General features: G+C 36.8%; 1 protein-coding gene across 7 annotated transcripts in view; it reads left to right on the top strand.

The window, feature by feature from the left end:
• The window catches only part of rgs3a (regulator of G protein signaling 3a), a 129,176-nt gene that overhangs the window by 50,935 nt on the left and 57,385 nt on the right, over window positions 1-20,856 (top strand). For 4 of the 7 annotated variants that reach the window (XM_067485047.1, XM_067485048.1, XM_067485050.1 and 1 more), the window contains 5 exons: window positions 1,549-1,588; window positions 2,157-2,485; window positions 3,284-3,361; window positions 6,134-6,245; window positions 10,120-10,163. In XM_067485047.1, the coding sequence (XP_067341148.1) occupies window positions 1,549-1,588; window positions 2,157-2,485; window positions 3,284-3,361; window positions 6,134-6,245; window positions 10,120-10,163 (603 nt within the window). Of the gene's footprint in view, window positions 1-1,548; window positions 1,589-2,156; window positions 2,486-2,945; window positions 3,074-3,283; window positions 3,362-3,505; window positions 3,624-6,133; window positions 6,246-10,119; window positions 10,164-15,609; window positions 15,749-20,856 lie in introns of those variants that run through there. The other 3 variants (XM_067485051.1, XM_067485052.1, XM_067485053.1) reach the window with 3 other exon arrangements.

Here is a 20,856-nt window from a genome sequence, read left to right as displayed (position 1 = left end):
TTGTGTCTGACATTATTTATGTTATAGATATATTGTAAATAATTAATGTATATGCCATGGAATAATCACCGGTATTTGATAAACAAATAGTTCTGGCATTTGAAAAAGGAATAACTAAAAAATAGTTTTTTAACACATACTTCAGTAAAATATTCATGCACATGCACAATGTGACATGTATATGACATTTTATATGGCATAAACTTATTTCTGAATCCATTGACAATATGTATATAAGGTTAAATCTCTAATAAAAACAAAATAAAGCATAACCATTAAATCAAAAAGACTGAACTGAATTCCTCAGTTAACCCTGTAACAGTAAGATACTAACCTTATTAACAACTCCAGAGGGCCAAACCACAAGATGCGGTTTGTGTTTGAGACAGTCCCCCTGCTCTAGTCTTTTCTTTGAGTATAATCTAGGCTCAGCTTAGATTTCCAAAACATATTTAACCCACTAAATCAGTATTCTGTCATATGAGTAATTGATGTGTAGTTAAATTCTTTCTATTTCCATATTTCTTCTGTTTGATTGCTAATGAGTGTGTCTGTGGATTGAAGCTGTGTGGTGGTGGTGGTCTTGTTGTTGTTGTCTGTGTGTGCCTCATGCAGTACCCAATCCTTATCTGCAAATGCTTTTCAGGTTCAGTTAAGGGACATTGAAGTGCATGTCAGAAGGCAATGTGTTGTACGCAATGTGAAGTCAGCCGAACATCTACATAGTGAACAAACATTCCCCATTAAACAGCCTCCCACTTCTGTCCTAAACAAGAAAGGGGGGCAAGAATTCGGTGAGATTTCACGGTGGGCACTGCAGCCTAAATATACCAAAAGCCCTATGGAAATGGGTCATGTTGGTGACTTATCACAGTGACACAATACTCTAGAAAGAAAAATCTTTCAAGACAGACACTACAGAAAATGTCTCTCTTAATCATCTGGCAGACAAGTGCTCTAAATATATTTTCAAAGTTTTTTTGCAAATTTCCAATTCTCAAAACATGTGATGCAGTGGCAGCTTTTGTTTTTAGTCTGTCAGTTGATTTTAAGCTGCTGTGACAAGTAAAAACCATTACTGCCTCACTGAGTCTAGCACAATTCAGACTGGCTCAGCTGAGTCCTAGAAACTAAATTCAGAGTCATGCAAGTAGCCACAGATGATAATCAGCTTAGTTCTGAAAGACAAGCTCATGGCCAAACACTACAGAAAATGAAAGTACACAAATACTTCAGTGAAATTGTTTACCATATCTCAAACAGTTGAAAAGTAGAGAGTAAAAGCAGTATATCCTCTCTAAAAAGGCAGTTTCCATTTTTCATATTAAGTGATTATGCCTTATAGCCGCTTTTAGTATACGGATTACACAGTTCACATGGCTTCATAGAAAGGTGAAAACAAAATCACATTATGGATAAAATATTTCTATGCTATGTCATGTCCTTGTCATGTCTTTTGTGTCATCCTAAATATAGCATAAATGTAAGTTTAATTTTGCTGCAACAAGCCTATTTAATTTATGTAAGCTTACATTATTCTGCTTTCAGATTTTGAGGCCTGTTTACCAAGACAACCAGGGAACATTAGGTAAGACATGCACCGTATGTCCATGCTCAAATGTTGTAAATGTAGCACTGTGTTTTTTCACTTTACAAATTAGATTATTGTTATTTTCATGATTATTATTAGGAATACAGTAAATAGTCACTGTTACTGTTCACCATGTGCGTTATTTTTTATTTATTTTTTTTGGAGTGTGGCTAATACAACAGCTCCAAATGCACAACTGTATGTAGCCCTGTAATTTGGCAAATACAAACTGAGCTAAGGATTTTACTTTGGTCAAGTGTAGTTTCATATACACCCATGTACAGCTAGTTGGAATTTACAATTAACCTTAGGACTGATGAGCTAGCCGTGTATAACCCTACACAAAAATCTACACTACATGAAAGATGAGGCAGGTCTGGTGATATTTGAAGAAATTGGTTTGGGAAATGTTTTTTTTTTTTTCTCATTCTTGCTGGGAGTTAGATGAGGAGGTTGAAAATACTCTCATGTGATGACTTAATGCATGCAATCAGGGGCTCTATAAATTATGTGTAATCTAATCTATATCTTTACGCTCACCTGCTCTCTTCTTTTTGTTCCACAGCTGCCAGGTTGTACCCCACGCGGCAGGCCGCTGGCCCACAGCTCCAGGGCGGCGGTGGTGGTGGTAGTGGTGCTTTTTCTGGAGGTACGAGCGGCAGCGGAGGTGGAGGTCTGTCCAGCCGTACTGGCTTCTTACGACGATCTAACAACTCCAAGACAGCGAAGACAACATCCACCTCCACCAATGCTGGTGTATCCGTCTTTCAGCAGCAGAACGCCAACTTTGCCAATTACCAGAACTGCACCATTGTCCGCTCACATACTCCACATGCTAATTATGGATATGTTAAAGTGGCACCCAAGATTCTTATCTTTCCCATTTTTGTTCAGGTAGGTCAATATTTGTGCATTTGGCATGTTTGTGCTTTTGCAGTTGACTTGCAAAATATGACATATGATGGAAATAAGAGGCATATGCTAGATGGCAGTGCTAGATGCTCTTTTTTCATTAGCATATGAACAGTGGATGCACTATTCTGTAATAAGAAATGTATTTTATGTGGACAAAGTAACTAGGCAAAGAAGACCATTGCAAGATATAAATAATTTAGCTACTTCTACATGTCATATACAGATGATATCTTAGGAACTTCAAGCTTTTTCAATGCAAGGACTTGGTGCCCTGTTAATTCATTTAGAAATGTGCAACCCTGACCCATCTCAACACAGTATGCAAATATCACCATTACTCATGTATTGAAACTGCCCTTTAAAACCCTGGACTTGACAGGAAGTCCCCTCCTCCCTCGTTGGTGTACTAATTCATTTTTAGTGTCAGTGTCTTACTCAGATCACACACTGCCTCACAGTTTACTGCTCACTTTTTTTCTTAGAAACTGTTTCAGTTGCGTTTTCTACAGTTAAAAAACGCTTACTATTTCCTTATTTAGCTGGTCATCTGGATTTAAAATGGATTTGGTACTGCAACTTTTTTTATTAGTCACAACATTCAGATAACAAATGAAATGTTATAGTCTGGACTTTAATTTTGAGAAATTCTTAAGATATGTTGTTGAATCTTGGAATTAGTCATTATAGAGTTTAATAGGAGCTGTATCCCAGGTAACCCAGGATTATCAGTTGTCAAAATGATGTCTTAATTTCTCTGCATCATCTGTTGGTGCCCAGCCTCTGGACCTGTGCAGCCGAACGCTCATCATATCTGAGGAGATGATATTACACGAGAGCAAGCACCACTCTCTCAAGGTAAGTGAAATCATTGGTGCACTGCATTTGTCTATGTAGGTCACATGAGGATATGCAGATTGATGAGTGATCTAAAACTTGCCAAGAAGATGCAACATCAGATCTTCACTGTTGATCTGAGGAAAGAGGAAATGTGTGTTCTTTTCATTGTTCTTTTATTTTATGATGAGATTGATACGGAAAGATGGAGGCCCTCTGCTCTCCTGTCCTGATTGCAGGAGACAAACATAATAGTGGCAAACATTTGGCTTGTCACAATGAGGTTAGTGGTTGGTTTATGTAGCCGAACTGGAACTGCCGGTTCTTTGTATTGATATGCTAAATAATGGGTATTTGTGAAACAAGTACAGAGCAAAATCTGAGGAGACTGGAGGAGATGAGACGTCTGAACATCTCTAATGGATCTGTAACTATTCTCAACTATAAGGTCAACAGGAATCAAAGAAAATGAATAATTGATGAAGGGGCAGACTTTCTCACAGAAAAGTTCTGTTTTTAGTTTCAAAGGATATATACAGTATTAATGATCCATTCCAAATTTCACAAAGTTTCAAAATGGTAAGCTCACCTTTCTACGAGACATTTAGAAATTCTCTCAGAGGTTAAACCATCATGTAACACCACCTTTTATTCCGTAACAAAGACTTTTATGTTTGAGGTGACGAATTCTCAAGGACTTGGGTAACAACCTAAAGAAACTCTACCTTAGTGACACATGTTTTGGAAAGGAGGGTTCGTGTTTTTAGTGCTTTAGGGTGACGAAATTCTGCCGGAGTATTTTTGGACTGTATGTGGAAAAAGGGGGAAAAAAGTACTGTACTGGATTAAACTCTATCTCTGCAGCACATTATTTGACCTGTCAAATAATCTCTGCTGTGTAGTGGAGTCAAAGTGCATCAAGTTCTGGCATGAAAGTTAATTCTGGCTTCTCTCTGTGGCCAGTCATAAAATAAATATTTAACAGCCAGAGTTTTTCAGCAGGGAGTTTCTCTCCACTGTGTCACTGTACACGGGCTGTTTTTAATAATAATTCTGTATTTTTCCAGGCTTTCCAAACCAGATGTGTCGAAGTCTTCCCTGGAGGAAAACTATCTGTGTCCTGAAAGATAGAAATTGAACAAATGTATCAATGTTTAATAGTTTCTAATTTTAGTAAAATAACATTATAATTCTATTCATATTTATAATTATTTAAAAATACATTACTTTAACTACTGTCCTAGTCATGCTAGATATAGCATGCACTGGTGATTCATTAGAACAATGAGACAATGTTTTTCTTTTTTACATCCTATATTCAAAATATACTTTATTTCTGAAACAACTTTTTAAAGTTAACTAACACATAATTAATCATTAATTTATATAATCAGACAAAAGCATTGTTTTTATCAGAGAATACTATTATCAGTTAATATTGTAATACAAGATGAAGTTGTTGTATTCCTTTGACCTTGATGACTTAAAAAGGTTACATAGTGTTTATAACTGTACGACTAAAAAAGTTAAGTATTCATTTTAGGATGGGCAAAGAATCATTACTGATAAACAAAGAATTAGAAATGGATTTTAAAAGTGTTTGTTAAGTTTTTGTTCAAACTTTGGTGAACATTCCAACAGTGTTTCATTGAGTGCGCACACAAGTCTGCATGTTTGCCTGTGTGTGTAAACTGTTTGCTTCTTGACTCTCACATGCTTTGTCCTTGCTCTTTACTCATACATCACACATCCTCTTCCACCCCCACGCACACACACTCACACACTCACTCTCTAACCACATGCTGGCTACATTTGAAATACCCCCTCTGCTATCTCATCCTTTAGAGGAAGCCACCAAAGTAATTGTTGCATTGTTGTGAAACAGTGCCCATTTACATGCATTATACTCATTATAGGCAGATAAATGACCATTGTGCATACATTTAGGTTTCTTTTTTATATTTGAGTCATTCTTTTTCTCTTTCTTTGTGCTTTGTTCCTCTGCATTCATTTAAATTTGCATTCCATTTCTGACTGCGGAAGCATAAAGTTAGTCATGGTCTGTCCTAGCATAGTGCAAAACTCTTGATCCAATCTCCAGGCTGACATTAAATGATCAACCTGAATATCTTACAATACAATACAAATATTGTAACACTATGAAATGTTCCACTTCCCTGGATTTAACATGAGTTTGAGGTGCTACAGTACTCCATGTAAACTATTTGAATGCTGTCAATGAACAAAAGCAACTTTGGTCCAAGAAATTACAATAAAACTGACTGGAGATATTGTTTAACAGTTGTCATTAAAAAGCAATTGAAGCCTCCTACAGGTTACAGGATAATTCTACTAAACAAAACTAAGCTGAAACTAAATATTAAAGATTGAGAACATCTGTTTAATTCTGACAAATTTCCAGTTTTTTAGAACAGGAATTGTTTTTATTATCAGATACCTAACAAATGGCTTAATGTGTTCACTAATAGCTGGTGAACGGATACAAAAGAGTAGTTGATGATTAAGCAAGCATACTTTAGGGCAGTGTTAAGCCAGGCGTGGGTAAGTGTACATGTATGATTATATGTGTGTGACCTGCATTTCCTGTGTTAGACAGGAGGCAATTGTAATCTTTTATAGGTGTGATATTTTTTAACTGTAATATATTCCATGTGCATCTGACAGGATTTAAGACGTGGTAAGATGATGTTATAGACTAAGTGTTGAATTCTGTTCTCGTTTCAGTCCTACTTTTTTTTGCCTTCCTGTTTAACCTCACCTCTATGATTTTAGGTTACCGTGTTTGTCTACAATGATCTGATGCTGGTGACAAGAGAAGATGAGCCAGGCAGATGTAACGTTCTTCAGAGTCCCCTTTATCTCCGGCATCTGCGGCTCCAGGATGGTACGTTAGCATGAACAAACCTTACAGCAAACCCTGGATTTGTTAACCTGTTTACACTAGATGCCAAACTGTTACAGGAGAGGTGCAGGGCTCATCATTTGGGTAATTTGTAGTCATGATCAGTTAATGAAGCAGAGAAATGTTACTACATCAACAATTTAAAAGCTTCAAAACAGCAAAACATCAGCCACTACACAATCTTATGTGTATCTTCCCATGCTAAACCATGTCTTTTGCAGTAAACACTAAAAAAAGAATAACACACAAATTGCACATCTAGAAATAAACATACAGCATTATGATTGCATTAATATCTTCTGTTAGGCTTAACTTGAGGATATTTAGAGAAATACTACCCAAGTTCCTGTTGCTTTGTCTTTTTATTTCACCTTGATGTAAACAGCCATCTCCTTTGACAAAATGCAGAGAATAGCTTGGCCATCGGGGCCACGCAGAGCACAGACAAGTCAAACAAATAGGGCTCACTGTAAATAGTATCTGTGTTTGGAGTGGTGGGTGGGGACATAGGCAGAGTTTGGACTGAGGCTTGGAGCAGAGCAGGTGAAGAGGGGACACAATTGGGACCACAATGCTGAAAAAGTAGCAGTTAGTCTCCACCAATTGACTGCATCAGATGGATTAATAATTATACTGAACACGACTTAAACAGCAAACCAAGGCTGCAAAGTATGAAAGTGTCAGAGCTAAAAGTGTATTAGTAGTTGATTTTTCTTTTTAAACATTGTGATACTTTTTCACAAAAACGTTTATTAGTTTTACTTAGGATATCTGTTTTTTAAAATAATAAACAGAGCTGACTGTTTTCATAATTTAAACGAGTTGCAGTTTCTTTAATTGTGGCACTTTATATAGATATGGTGCACGTAGCCATTGCGTTGTCCTTCTGAGATGTTGCCCAACATTTCTCACTATGACATAACATTACTGAAATGCAAAATGCGGCTGATTAATGTAACTGGTCAAGCAGCAGTGGAACCAACTTGTGACAAAGTAGAAGAGCTGTTGCATGCCAGCATTGTAGCTTGTAAGTATAATAAGCTACACAAATGTCAAACACGGAATAAGATTATTAGATGTAGATGTACTTTACTGTACATTAGGAATATCAAACACATAATTTTGAAAGTACAGCAAACATGTCATAGTGAAGACTTTTTTAAAACTCATTCCAGCACAAGATAAAGCTCCCTAAAAAAAACACACATACACACTCACACACAAATACATCACTGTTTTGCTCTGGGCCATTTCTGTCCTCCACCCTTCACCTAAACAATCAGAGATCACCAGGGTGGGGATTCAGTAGGGTTTGCATGTCTGTGTACACACACACAGAGACACACATCTCCACCCTGCTGCCTGTCATTGTTATTTCGCTTCAGCAGCGTCACTCAGGAAAGAGGTGCCGGGGGATTGTGTTTGTTTCAGCTAGGGTGTGTGTATGTGCATGCATGGTATGACAGAGTGCAAGTTCAGTACAGGGGCTTTCCTGTGTTCTTGTTACCCCAAAACTAGGCAGAGGAGCGTGGGAATCACTGACACTGGTATCACACACAAAAAAACTAAATTACCATGTGTTGCTCTAACATTTGGTAATCTTTAATCCTACCGGCGTGATTAATTCACACGATTTGTTCTATGGTAAACATCTTTAATGTGGTACATGATGGTAACAACAAAAGTTTTCAAAAACTATGGCAGACTCCTAAGGGCTGAACATTATCACTACAGTAAACAGTTCCTCCAAATGAGATAATGACATCACGTACACCGTTGTGATAGCTGAGTGCCAAATTAGCAAGAGAGTAATATGCATTCTGACTACACTGCCAGAGGTAGGAACGTTTATCTTCCCTTTTGGGTTTTACTTGCTCCTAAGTTTTATTTGTTACAGCAATGTTTTACAATCACTACACTTGGGACATGGTGAAACTTTATTATATTTAAATGCTTTTGAGCACTTTCTATTGAAAACACGACATTGCCTATTTTTGACTAAAAACATCCACCCCTCCCACTAGCATTACCACGTATCCTGTAGTGGGAACATGCAATCTCCACACCAGTTGACTGCAGCTGACAATAGACAATAATGTCAACCACTGTGCTAGCCTAGCCCATATATATGAGCATTATCAAATAAATATATATAAGTTACCAGGTTTTTACCTAACTTTATGAGCAAGCTCCTCTTAAACTGTACTGCCCTGTATTGTACAGAACACTTTGAAAACAAGAAAGATATACAACAGTGACCTCTGCTGTTGGTTGATAAAAGAAACATACAGCAATTAACGTTAAAAATACAGCACATTGCATGGCCCCTCTTGTCCTTAAGTTCAAAATCTTCAAGGGGAGTTTGCTCAGTTTTTAACATGTGGGTTGTATCAGTTTATATAAGTTGTGAAATACAGCAGCAGAAACTACTCCAGTTGAACTTGAGTTGGACTAACATGCAGCAGTTGGAAGCAGCTGTCAGCTTTTAAAGCAGAGGCAAAGGTTCATACACTATCCTTGCATTATCAAAAACCCATTTGTACTATATGTATGCAAGAAGTGTCTCAAGGTATATTTTTAATGTGTCTTTCTCATTCTGTACACTTTGCACACTCTGCTGGTAAGACAAAGCCGAGGTGGGTGCAGGCAACAGGCCCAACATGCTCCACTTAAGACCGTTGGATGTGGTTTGAATGAGTTTATGAGCTGCACCAAGATGGCTCCATATTTGCTTAAAAGTCCATTATTCATGTACACCGACTTTAGGTTTCATGGTAGACTCACATGTTGGATCATTAGGCTTCAATAATAGCTGTGATGTCACAAAATGATCATACATACATCTAAGTGCAGACCATACTGTGCACCTGGTAGACCTTATGTTAGAGAGACAGAAATAGTTCACTTTGCTCTTGTATATGCTGACTATTGTGTAATTTATACTAAAAACATTCACCTCTTCTGTGGTGGGAGCACACAAACTCCACACTAGAGCCTTAGCTGGCAGTGGGCAATAGTGTTAACTTCCACGCTAGTCAAAATATACGTGTTCTCACTTGAAATCTGAAAGTTCTCCCCAAATTCTCCCCCAAGTCATTCAATTGCAGGTAAACAACAAATATTAACCTTGTTTTACTCATTAAGCCATATATATCAACAAAAATGCGTCTCACTGTAAGCTAAAAAACAGCAAATTCTGAGGAAAACGATCAGCTGATCACTTTCTTTTGCACACTTTTCCGTGTGTGATTTGTACATATATGCATATATTAGAGGAAAATTGTAAGGGCTCTAACCACCCTGAGTTTCACAAACGATCTTTAGGGTGATCATTTCCTTCTGTGTTATGTAATAATTTTAATTGAATTGCTCTGCAGTATAATCAGGAGAACTGTGAATGTTATGATTGCCAGTCATGGTCAGAGTGTTGGCTTGTGTATTTGCTTACTAGTCAATAGCACATGCATAAATAAAAAGTAAGCATCGCCTTATCGTATAGATTATGTGGGAGTATTTTAAGTGTGCGTGTTTAGGTGGGGCTGGGGGGCACTCAATTAAAACAATTTATCTTGAGTCCAGACTTACAGTCCCACCCACCTCAGAGCACTTTCTCAATGAGTAATGGGTGGATGGTTTTAAAGCTGACGAACAGTAAAAGGTTTTCATCAATTAGTATTTTGGCAAAATCATAATCTGATATCAAAGATGCAATATAGTACAAAAATAAAGGGAGGAAGGAATTAATTAAAATGGATCACAGCAAAGATTCTTGGTTTGTTGACAATAAATGCAGTACTGTATAAAGATGACAGGAAATAGAAACATTTTAAATTACTTTTTCATTTTGTTTTTACAGATTATGCTGAAGAACTAAGATTCTACCTTATTCACATGACTGAGGTAAGAGAAGAGTGTGTGTGTGTATGTGTGTGTGCTTGAAAGAAAATATAAAAGGGAAGCTGAAAAAAGGAGGGGCTAATGTGAGCAGCCAGAGGGGCAATTGAATCTGGTGGAAATCACATTACTTTAAAGATACAGGGATTAGCAGAAAGCTTTAATGAAAATCTTTCTTCTCTGTGTTTCTTTCTCGGCACTGACTCTTTGTCAGACCTAGTTCTGTCTCACGTGCAGTAACATGCATTTGGGTTAGATATTTATAAGCAGTGTATATTGTATCACAACAGCAGTCACACACTGTAAAGATTGTATGATTGCACCATTGAGCCATAATTTAAATTTTTGTGTTCAAATATTTTACGATTTAAGTGAAAGTAATCTGTTAGTATGCTGACAAAAGTGCAAAATTAACCATGTGGCCGGGGATTGAAATAGTCAATATAAAATTTGCTAAGTCTATAATGTGTTTTTATCGCTGTTTAGACAATCATACTCATAAAGACAAGTAATCAGACCTTCTTCCTGCTGTAACAACTCTCAGTCCATTTTAACATGAAATGGAAAACTTAGTTATGAATATTTCATTGCTTTGTTCACCAATTATTCAACAGCGGGTAACTGAAAATTTCCATTGTTTCAGCAGTATAAAAAATATATGACCACTGTTGAATTCTTAGCAAAACTTTAAATGTAACTTCACATACAGAAAGAAGAGATAAATCAAAATGATATCACACGATAACTACTAATAGTGTTGTTTGAGATTTAAAATACACTTTACCTCCAATAAAACTTTTTATTTATAACTTATTCAATTAGTTGCTTTAGTGCACAACTTCTGTACTGTACATAACGTTTTAATATTACTCAGAATATGAGTGGATTTTGCATCATTGTCTGTTCCCTAGTGGCATTACACTGTTTAGACAGTAGTTTTCAAAAGAGGAAGAAACAATAAAGGCAAGCTGTTGGGAAGAAGACAGAAACAAGGATGATGTGATGGTTATGTGACAGATATTATTCAGTACTTCAGGAGCTTTTTTTTCTTTTTTGACTGTTATTCAGTTATGAAACGTTTTTCTGTCTTGGCAACTGTTGTAGTTAATGAGCATGCAGTGGTAGCTGGTTGTCCTCTCCCCATCTCTTTAGCTGCCCCTTCCTTTCCCTTGCAGCTTATTTGATTTCAATTTTTACTTAATTACACAGAGAGGGTATAAAACTACAGCTTTCAGCATCCTTTTAATGCTGCAATACATTACGTTTTCACCACTTTGAGTTATTGACCTCTTTCACCTCCTCACAGGCTCTCCCTCTTCTTCTTCCACATGCCTCTAAAGCTGTTTTTTGTATCCAACTATGGCAGCCATCATGGACTTTGTGAAGCCGCTTCACTGATTTTGTGTTGCTAAGAAATTGTGCATATCTGGCAGCAAACTGGTCAAGCTGTTAACATTAGAATACTGATATGTTATCCATGCAGCCTTTACTTTATGATTCTTGCATTAACAAGAATCTGTAGCCGGGTGGCATCATGGCAAAGAGTAAGGTCAGGGTCGGAAAATCTCAATTGAGTCAGAATAATTTTTCATCTCTTGTCAAACATTTGCAACTAGCTAAAAATTGAAATCAATGAACTAGTTGAGTTAAAATATGTATTTTATTTGCAACTAACTACTACTACATAACTATTACAGTTTTGAGTTATCAATATCCTTAAATTATTCCCATTATCTGAAAATAGGATATCCTTTGAAATCTTAAGCTGCCAAACGTGTCTGACAGTAAAATAATAAATATTACTACTAAATTTAAAATCCTATTTTTAACAAGCTACTTGTTTCAAATGTTTTTAGTGAATTTAAATTAAATGTAAATTATAACCCGATCCTAGTATGTGATAAAGGTTATCACACACCTTGCCTTTGATGTGCTCACACATGCACATCACACTGTATTTACATTTTTCTCTCGCTACTTTAATTCTGATTATCTAAAGTGGCAATGTAGAGATTGGTTTTTAATGCTTTCTGTACAATCAGTACCCTGTAGTTTAATTACATATTTCATGAGGCTTTAGCAGCTGTAGCAAGATTATTACATATTTACACTTTTTTAGTGGCAAATTCTTACTTGTTAGATAATTTCATAATTAGAAAAAGAAATCCTCTTTATGTGATTAACACAGGTTGTCTTGTTAACTCTGCATGAACTTTAGAAATCATTTTTAAACAAGATGAAAAGTGTAGACTGTATCGCTCTTTTCTCATACATTAAACATGAAAAGAATCTAGAAGGAGTAGCGATTACTGCAAATAGTATGCCGTTGTAGTAGATATGAACATGGGATTAGAATACATGGAAGAAATGTGAGCCTGTCCTTCAAAAAGAGCTACAAGATCAAGTTGGATTTAACATCTGCTGTGTAAATAATTCATGTTGCTTTCATATTACATCTAACATATTGAGCATAAACATCAGTCTAGGTAGTATTTTCTTTCATTATTCTCGTGTGGCAAAGAGTATAGATATTGAAAAGCTGGCCGCATCATTCATACCTGACAGTGCTGTTTGGGGCACTTGTGGGAAGGAGATCAAGATTGTTGGGCAAGTTTGTGTAAACCCCCCTGTGTGTTACACATTTCTGGTGTAGCCTTTCAGGGGTGACATTTTACTTACATGAATTTATAGAACAATTTTGATTTGTACAACTCCAAAATGTAAGCACATGTTGTAAATCTCTCAAACTTGGCAGTGACATTTCCTGCCTGAACGTATTGAGATTAGACCAGGCAGTCTTTCTCTTTGGTACTGGGAAAATCATTGCCAATGATGTGATCACACCAGAGCTTTTCAGCGCTGCTACTTCTAACCTGAGGGTGGTACGTCTTAGAGTTGCTTTGAAATATAAGGAGAACAGCCCGGGGAGCTGAAGGAGCAACAGTATTTTCATTTTTATTATCCATCCAGCCGCTGTGACTCGTCTGCAGTTTGTTTTGGCTGCAAATATCTGCTCATATGGTTAATGTTTTTACTGAGCAACTTCATAAATCCCAACCCCGCCTGCCGCAGAGCACACGCACACATGTCGTCACACTATTTTTTGCTTTGAAATGTGCTGCATAACCTCATTAGCAGCTTATGAATCTTTTAAAGAGCCGCTTTTTTCAGAAATTCCAGACAGAATGAGACGGGCCCGATATCTGTCCCACAGGCTGGAAAAGAGGGAAGAAAAGACACCAATATTATTCAGTCTATCCAATTAAGCAACGTATATAAATAGAAAGTCTTACGTAAGACAGCATGGTAGAGAAAGACAGTTTCAGTGAGTTAAAGGCAGAGTTTTGCTTTTATACTCTACTACACATTAACACAGTCTACAGTTATGGTTGCAGCTCTAGTTGTTTTGCTGTATTTCATTCTTTTCCCTCTCTCTTCTGCTCTTTTTATACTGTTTGTAATTCCTCTTTGTGTTTTATCTGTAAGTCGTTTTGTTCAGTGTAGAGGTAAAGATACTGTCATACTGTAAATGCTATATTCAAACAAATGCATGTCCATAGCAATACGGACCGTTGACGACTTAGGCTTAAAAAGGGAGATTGATTTGCGAGGCAAAATAGCCGAGACAACAATGTTCCCAAAAAATGACCAAAATAGTGCAGAATATATGACAAAAAACTGGCAGAGAAACAGCAAAGACACTTCTTGAACGTTTCCAGGTAAAATGTCCTTAGCTCCGCCTCATCCCTCATCCCACCCCCCAGTCAGACTCATTCCTCCATCCGTCCTGTCGGATGACCCCTACACAGTCTCAATCCCACGTATACTGTACACACAAAATGTTCAGTCATCGGTTATAGTTGATACACCTGTCAGCAGTACATACACCAGGGAATAAACAGTAGCCACAATGAAACACATACACATAGTTTGCCCTCACACTCTAAGAGAGACAGTAGAGACAAAAGTTGTCTCTAAGAGACAACTCTGAGGTAACTGTAGGTGTATAACATAATTATTTCCCCATAAACCCTAATTATTTTTTGCTATACAAATAAAAACAGGAAACTATATTATCAAACATTGATGATTGCTCTTTCTTTCTTTTCTGTACTTCTGTGTAATCTGGTGCACTGAAAGTCAGCATGAACAGCTGCTGAACTACTGTAGTACTCATTTATCTTTAAGTGATGACAGAGTCTTTACAGAGTGGTTAACCTTTTGGTCCCGCTGGCAGGGCACACTGGTGTGTGAAGTACAGGAGCATGTGAGGTGGCCCGAGAGAGGGTTAAAAGAGAAGTAGAAATCATATCAAAAGAGACTGAAAGAGAACATCTAGCTGGACTTTAGGTCTGCTGATCAGAGAAGATGAAAAGTGTGTGGTAGGTGTGAATGAGCTGATGTGTGTGTGTTTGTGGGTTTGGGATTATGAGATACAGTATATGAGGGAGAGAAAGCGATTCATTACACCTTCTCTTAGTTCAGTGTTACTGTGATTTACTGTATGTATTATATACTTATACTTGTGTACTTATGTAGTACCTTCTTCACCATGTCCAATAAAGGCAGAAAATGCTGGACATGCCTAAAAGCAATTAAAACACTGCTGCTATAAATAACTGAACATCTGGTGGTTTACTGCTGAACAGAAATAGCTAAGAAAGCAGCACACAATATACAGTACATAAAGATGTTATTACGAAGATGTTAACACACACACATAGAGACGAACACAAGCAGGAATCTATGTTGACCAAAAGTGGAGATATGCACTAATTCCCAGAGGCTCAAACCACATGCTGTATGTGGATACTATCACTACATATAATTTCCCCCCTCTGACTCTTTCACCATGTATCCTCCCTGCTAGGTCTCCTTAACTTAGTGAACAACTGCAATAAATCTGGGTTAGATCTGGGTTAGTTATGTTCACTAATTTGTGTCTTATCCTTGTCTGTTCACTTCCGATTTTCTGCCGTTCATTGTTTACTCTACATTTTGAAGGTCACAATCGTCTTTGAGTTTTTCTTGATTTACTTCAAAAACATTACATTACATAATTGTAGATGGAGGTAAGCGACTGTGGTTCTTCTGCAGAAGTGAGAAACACTGGTCTCATATATTTATGCAATTATAGAACTTTAGGTTTTGTCTCTGTATATGCTTTCCATCTCTGTCACAGTCCGCTTTTCTCCTTTTGTCTTCTTGTACCCTTCTCCTCTCTAGCTGGAGGTCATCCTAATTTAGCACTGGCTCGAAACAGAACTGATCTAACCCAGATTTATATGTGAAAGAAAGTGTGTGTGTGTGTGTGTGTGTGTGTGTGTGTGTGTGTGTGTGTGTGTGTGTGTGTGTGTGTGTGTGTGTGTGTGTGTGTGTCGCAGGAAGAGAGGAAGCAGAAAGGGTTGTATAGGTAAAAGACAATCACTAAGAAGAGGGAGAGACACTGTACAAGATTATTGACAAGTGGAGTGCATCAGGGTCATCACAGAGTCATCATGGGTAACTTGGCCGACCGGGTCGGACCAACAAAGAGGTTTGTCAGGGAGGCAAGCTCTCTTCAGCAGCACCTGCTATCTGACAGTGGAGATGTAAGTGCTACTGATTGATAGTTCTGTTCAGAGAACAGTCAAAGGTGTAGAGCTAGAGATTTGTATTCTTCCCATTGTGTTGATAAATTGCATGAAATTGTGAGAACAGAAAGCATAGTGCAATTTCTTGCCATTTATAGTTGTAGTTTGATGAAAAAAAATCAATGGATTGTGCAATGGATTAAAAGACTGACTCAACAGTAATGCTTATGTGGCTAAAATGTAACTGTTCAAAACCTAGTGTGAGCAAAATAATAATTTGGAATCTTTACAACAATTATAACATTAGTCACAGCATGTCAAACTGGAACCTATATGTATATGCAGCTAGATGTTATATGTCATTAGATTGATTAAATAGGAATTAACAGTCATATGGACTTGATAGCATCATAATTTTTCAGTTCCACCAAGATTTCGATGATGATTATTTTTAATCCATTATGTCACGTGCACTGTTTTGTTCTGTCACTGTTGCACTGTACCAAAACTCAATGCTTGTATGGTAATGTTTTCACTTTTCAAAGCTGAGAATTACATTAAGCAGACCGTCACTCATTTATCAATTTTGCTCGGAAATTGCCTTTGGTAGCTAATGGAGACAATGCAGTCATAGCTAATTGTCACAGAACCATCTCAACTTATCTTCCCAGTAGCAACCATGACTAAAAACAACTTACCTAATCTGTGCACACTTGTACTGTATATTTTATGAGATTTGAACAACATTATTGATCAGTTGGTGCAAACCATTTCATTCTTGAATTGTGCAACAAACTGCGTATCTCATTTTCAGTCACTGGTTTTAAACTAATATTTACCTATGTTTTGTGGGCTTGTAGCATTGGAGAGACTTCAATGATTGAGAAGCGATATGAGGCACCAAATGAAGGGAGATACTGCCAAATAGCTGAAATCACAGTGTGATGTTTTGCGCGTAGGCTGTGGAGCAGCAAGGAAGCTCTGTGATCAGGTGAACCTAGCGCAGTGCCGTGCATACAAATTGTATATTTTGTAAGAGGTTTGTTGTGTTAAAGGTCAGCGTGTTCTTTGTGAAATTTATGATTTATGATTTATGATTCTCGTGTGTCGTTGTGTGTGAACTCAGTAAATAATGATGCAGTTTGAATTTGAGGATTGAAGGCAGACACACTTTTTATGTTGTTTTCAGGACTTAGAAGAAAATCTTAAACTTATTGATTAGGATCTACACCTGTGGGTGCTTGTTCGTAATGGTCCAATGCCTTATATACATATGCAATTGACTTTCTCTGTGTGTTCAAGCTCATCACACACTGCAGACAAGCTCTTGTCCAGGACAGAACCAGACTTTCTTGGCTCTAATTTAACCAAGATGTAGCTTCTTTGCTACACAACTTAAGGTGTACTTTGGTTTTTTACTGATTTAATATGCCAGAACACTTTGGGAGAGCTGCTGTGACAGTTGCTATTCATCTAAGCATAATCACCTAAAGACTTCCATCCAACTTTACCCAGGTGGGACTGATAATGTAAGTATCCTCCTGAGCTGTACTGAAGAGAAGTTTATCTCCCTGTTTCATCAGGCGAATGGTGTCTGAATTATTCAGTGACTTTTATAGGACTGGTATGTTCTGAAGGCATTACATATTTTCGAGGCTTTTATTAAAAGCGTTTTACAACAGATATCATGTGCGTTGCCTTTAAATTGATACAACATTTACTGATGTATTTGTTCTACATATCTATGGCCAGAGTCAAAATATCAAGTCAAATCTAAAATAACAAGAAGATGTGTATTGACCTAAAAGCTAGATTTATGTAATGCTTCTTCCTTATGCAAGCAAATCACATTGATACAGTTATGTGAAATAGCATTAAAAGGCAGATGATCAATGAATGCATTGACCGGGTAATGATCACGATGAAAGTCAGAGGAAACTTTTTAAAAACAGTACTTGACTTCAGGAATCTTCCTCTAGGTCCTGTCATGTGCTCCTCATCCTCCCCACTGGCTGTACAAAGTGACCTTGGGTCAAGGACTCTAGTTTAACTGGCTTTTTTCATAGCAGCGTTGTCTATGCAGACCACAAAAGAGCTCTGAGCCAGAAACCGGGTAAATAAACTAGAAATAGATAAAAGGGTTGTGGGAAAGCCACAGACCTAAGAGGAAATTGCTTTCTGTTCTTTAATTTTTATTTTTGTAAAATATAAAATATTTGTTTGTGGTGCAGATTCCGGACATTAGAGTATGCTTTTTGGTCCAGTTTTTTTTAATTTTTTAATTAGTTAGTTAATTATTTATTTCAGTTTGAGGTGATCAAAATGAAAAACGAAACATACACTAACGACAGCTAAGAAAAGAATCAATCAAACTGAAAATTGTGTAGTTCGAAGCCTTAGCTTATTTCACCTACATTTTACTTTACCCTATCATTATCAGTTATATATATTCAATTAGGAATTTTTAGTTTCTGTCTTTGTATTAACATATAAATTCTCTTGTAACAAATTTTCTAAACTTAAATATATTATTGCATTCTTTCATATTTTACATTGCAGGCATTCCACACATTCAGTCCTTGAATTGAAAAACTATGTTTGTTAACATATGTTTTATTTTTATTTTTTTAAATAAACACAATTCTCCTAAATTGTTATTACTTTCTCTCCTTTCAGCTCTTGGACCTTTTGTAGCAATTGAGCATTTTCGACTTTGCAAGGGCTCTAGTTTTTAAAACATTCCAATTAATCAATAAAGGATCACAGTACCTTACAGTACCTTATAATTCTAATTGCTTCTTTGTTGCAATAAAAAAAATTAGTCTGATTACTGTATTCTATACATTTCCCCCATACTTCTATACTGTCATGTACGGTGCTACAACTGTACAATATAAAATATACAATGAGACCTGACTAATGAAGTCTTTAACTTTATGTAATACTGCAATAGCTTAATTTATAATCTATAAATACCCCTAAAAAATGTATTCCATAAACCTTATCAATTTCCCATGTTCCTCCACCATGTTTGACGGATGATGTTTTGCATTGTGACAGTGTAGCTTTGGTTACACGCTTTGGTTAGACATTTCTGGTCTCTGGCAAGATAGAACAATTGGAAGTGTATATATAATGTTTTAACATTCATGCTACTTAGAAAAAAAACATTTTTCTAACAAAAAGATCTGAAAGCAATTTTAGAAATATACAGTATTACAATAACAAAATATTATCATTATCCTATAATAGAAGGTGCAGTTGGTGGCATTCTGTGTTCATTTAGACCTGTTTTATTGCCTCATAGAAGTTACCAATGCCACATTGATGATAGGTGTACTCATTTAGTGTGCTGATCTTCTGGAATGTGCATGTTGAACTGAGGGGATTCCACTTCCTTTTGTCACTATCTACTTTTAAAGTGAGCCATTTTTGCTTCCAGTGTGTACACTCAGGTGCATGCATACCTATATAAATCTAAGACAGCAGTTTCTCCAAGCAGAATCTGAGGTAGTTTGGAATTGTTTGACATCAAATGCTGCAGTCATTGAAGAAGGAATGACCTAAAAACAAATTATTTGCACTGACCTTGATTATTATGACATTTGAACATGGCCTGCTTGCTTTTTAACTTACCGTATGAAAAGGTTGATTCCAGTTATGCTGAATTAAAAGCTGCCGCCAACAATCCATTATCTTATCCCAATGACTACAAGCAAGGGGAAACATCTAACCTAGGTTTGACACCACTGATGTTTATTGAATATTGTTACATATTGTTTTGCAATCAAGAAAGGCAAGAAAGCCAGTATTGTTATTTCCAAAAAATAATGAACTAATCCTTTAAACACAATTACTCTCAGTATGATATTTGGTACATGAAAGCAAAACATTATAATTAGTTGCATTATAATTACAAAAAAGGATTCCTGAATGTGTGCCCCTTCCATGGGAATATGCGTCAGCTGTCACTGAAACTATGCTAACCTGTACTAAAGCAGCTTAGGTGAGCTGTGTTGACAGGAGTTCAGTGACACACTGAAAACTCATCTGCCAGATGGCATGGGGGAGGGCTTCAACCAGGGAGCACTTTAATCAATCTGATTAAGGGGAAATGCTGCCTGTATTTTTAGCCACTCCATGGCAGGCCAGTGGCCATTCATTGAATTTTGTGTCATTAGCTTTCTTGTTTATCTCTTGGACTGGTGGATTTATAAGCATGGGTGAACTCAAGTAGGAGCCAGTGCAAAGGGCACATAAGCTATTTCAGCTAATAAAGTTCTTCACGTAATCATTTTCTGAATAAGATAAATAGTCACCTTATTATGCAAATAATAAATGCCTCATTAATAACCTGTCTTTGCTCCTAAAAATGACAAATTACAATTTGCCTTTGACAGGGTAACTTATTGTTTCTGGCACTGCAGACCTTTAATGCCATTAAGCAACAGGACCTTTGGATAAAAATCCCTAAAGACCTGCTCACAATAATCCAAATGATAAAGGTAAATTATACTTTTAAGATACTTTAACCCTAAATGAGTGACAAACCCACCGTATGCATCATAAAACTAAAGTACTACTTACTGTAAATCTGGCTTAAACTAGACAGCTGCTCGCTAGTGGCAACATTATAGAAAGCTCCAGCTGGCCCCAGATGATTCCTGCCGAAAGGATGTGGTCCGTGACCAGCTGTTAACAGTTTACTAACTTACTGGCATGACTGATTATTCTGACTGATGTTATGCAACGGCATGAAAGTCAGTGTCAGGAAAGTTATCTACCATGCACAGTAAAATTAAAGCACAGCACAAAAATGTGTAATATGTGGAAAAACAAACACGAAATGGTATATAATAGCTGAAAGTATTAAATGAATCCTTAGTATTCCATTAGCAAAGCATAGTTCATTAAGATTTGATACAAAAATCAAATATATGAGACTATTTAAACTGCATTACTTCCAAAAAGAATGAATCTATATTATCTCAACTGTCATTATGTGTATTTTGCTATTTTGCCTACAAACCAGCCACATCAAAATGTGCACAATGTCAGTGACTGTTCTACAGTATAGTGCAGTGTGTACAGTGCATCATATTTACTCGCCGGTACTGTGTAAGCAT

The sequence above is a fragment of the Channa argus genome, chromosome 18, assembly GCF_033026475.1.
Source record: "Channa argus isolate prfri chromosome 18, Channa argus male v1.0, whole genome shotgun sequence".
In the NCBI taxonomy this organism is placed as follows: Eukaryota; Metazoa; Chordata; class Actinopteri; order Anabantiformes; family Channidae; genus Channa; species Channa argus.
The sequence above is the reverse complement of the archived record's forward strand: the minus strand, read 5'-3'. Positions and strand labels throughout refer to the sequence as shown.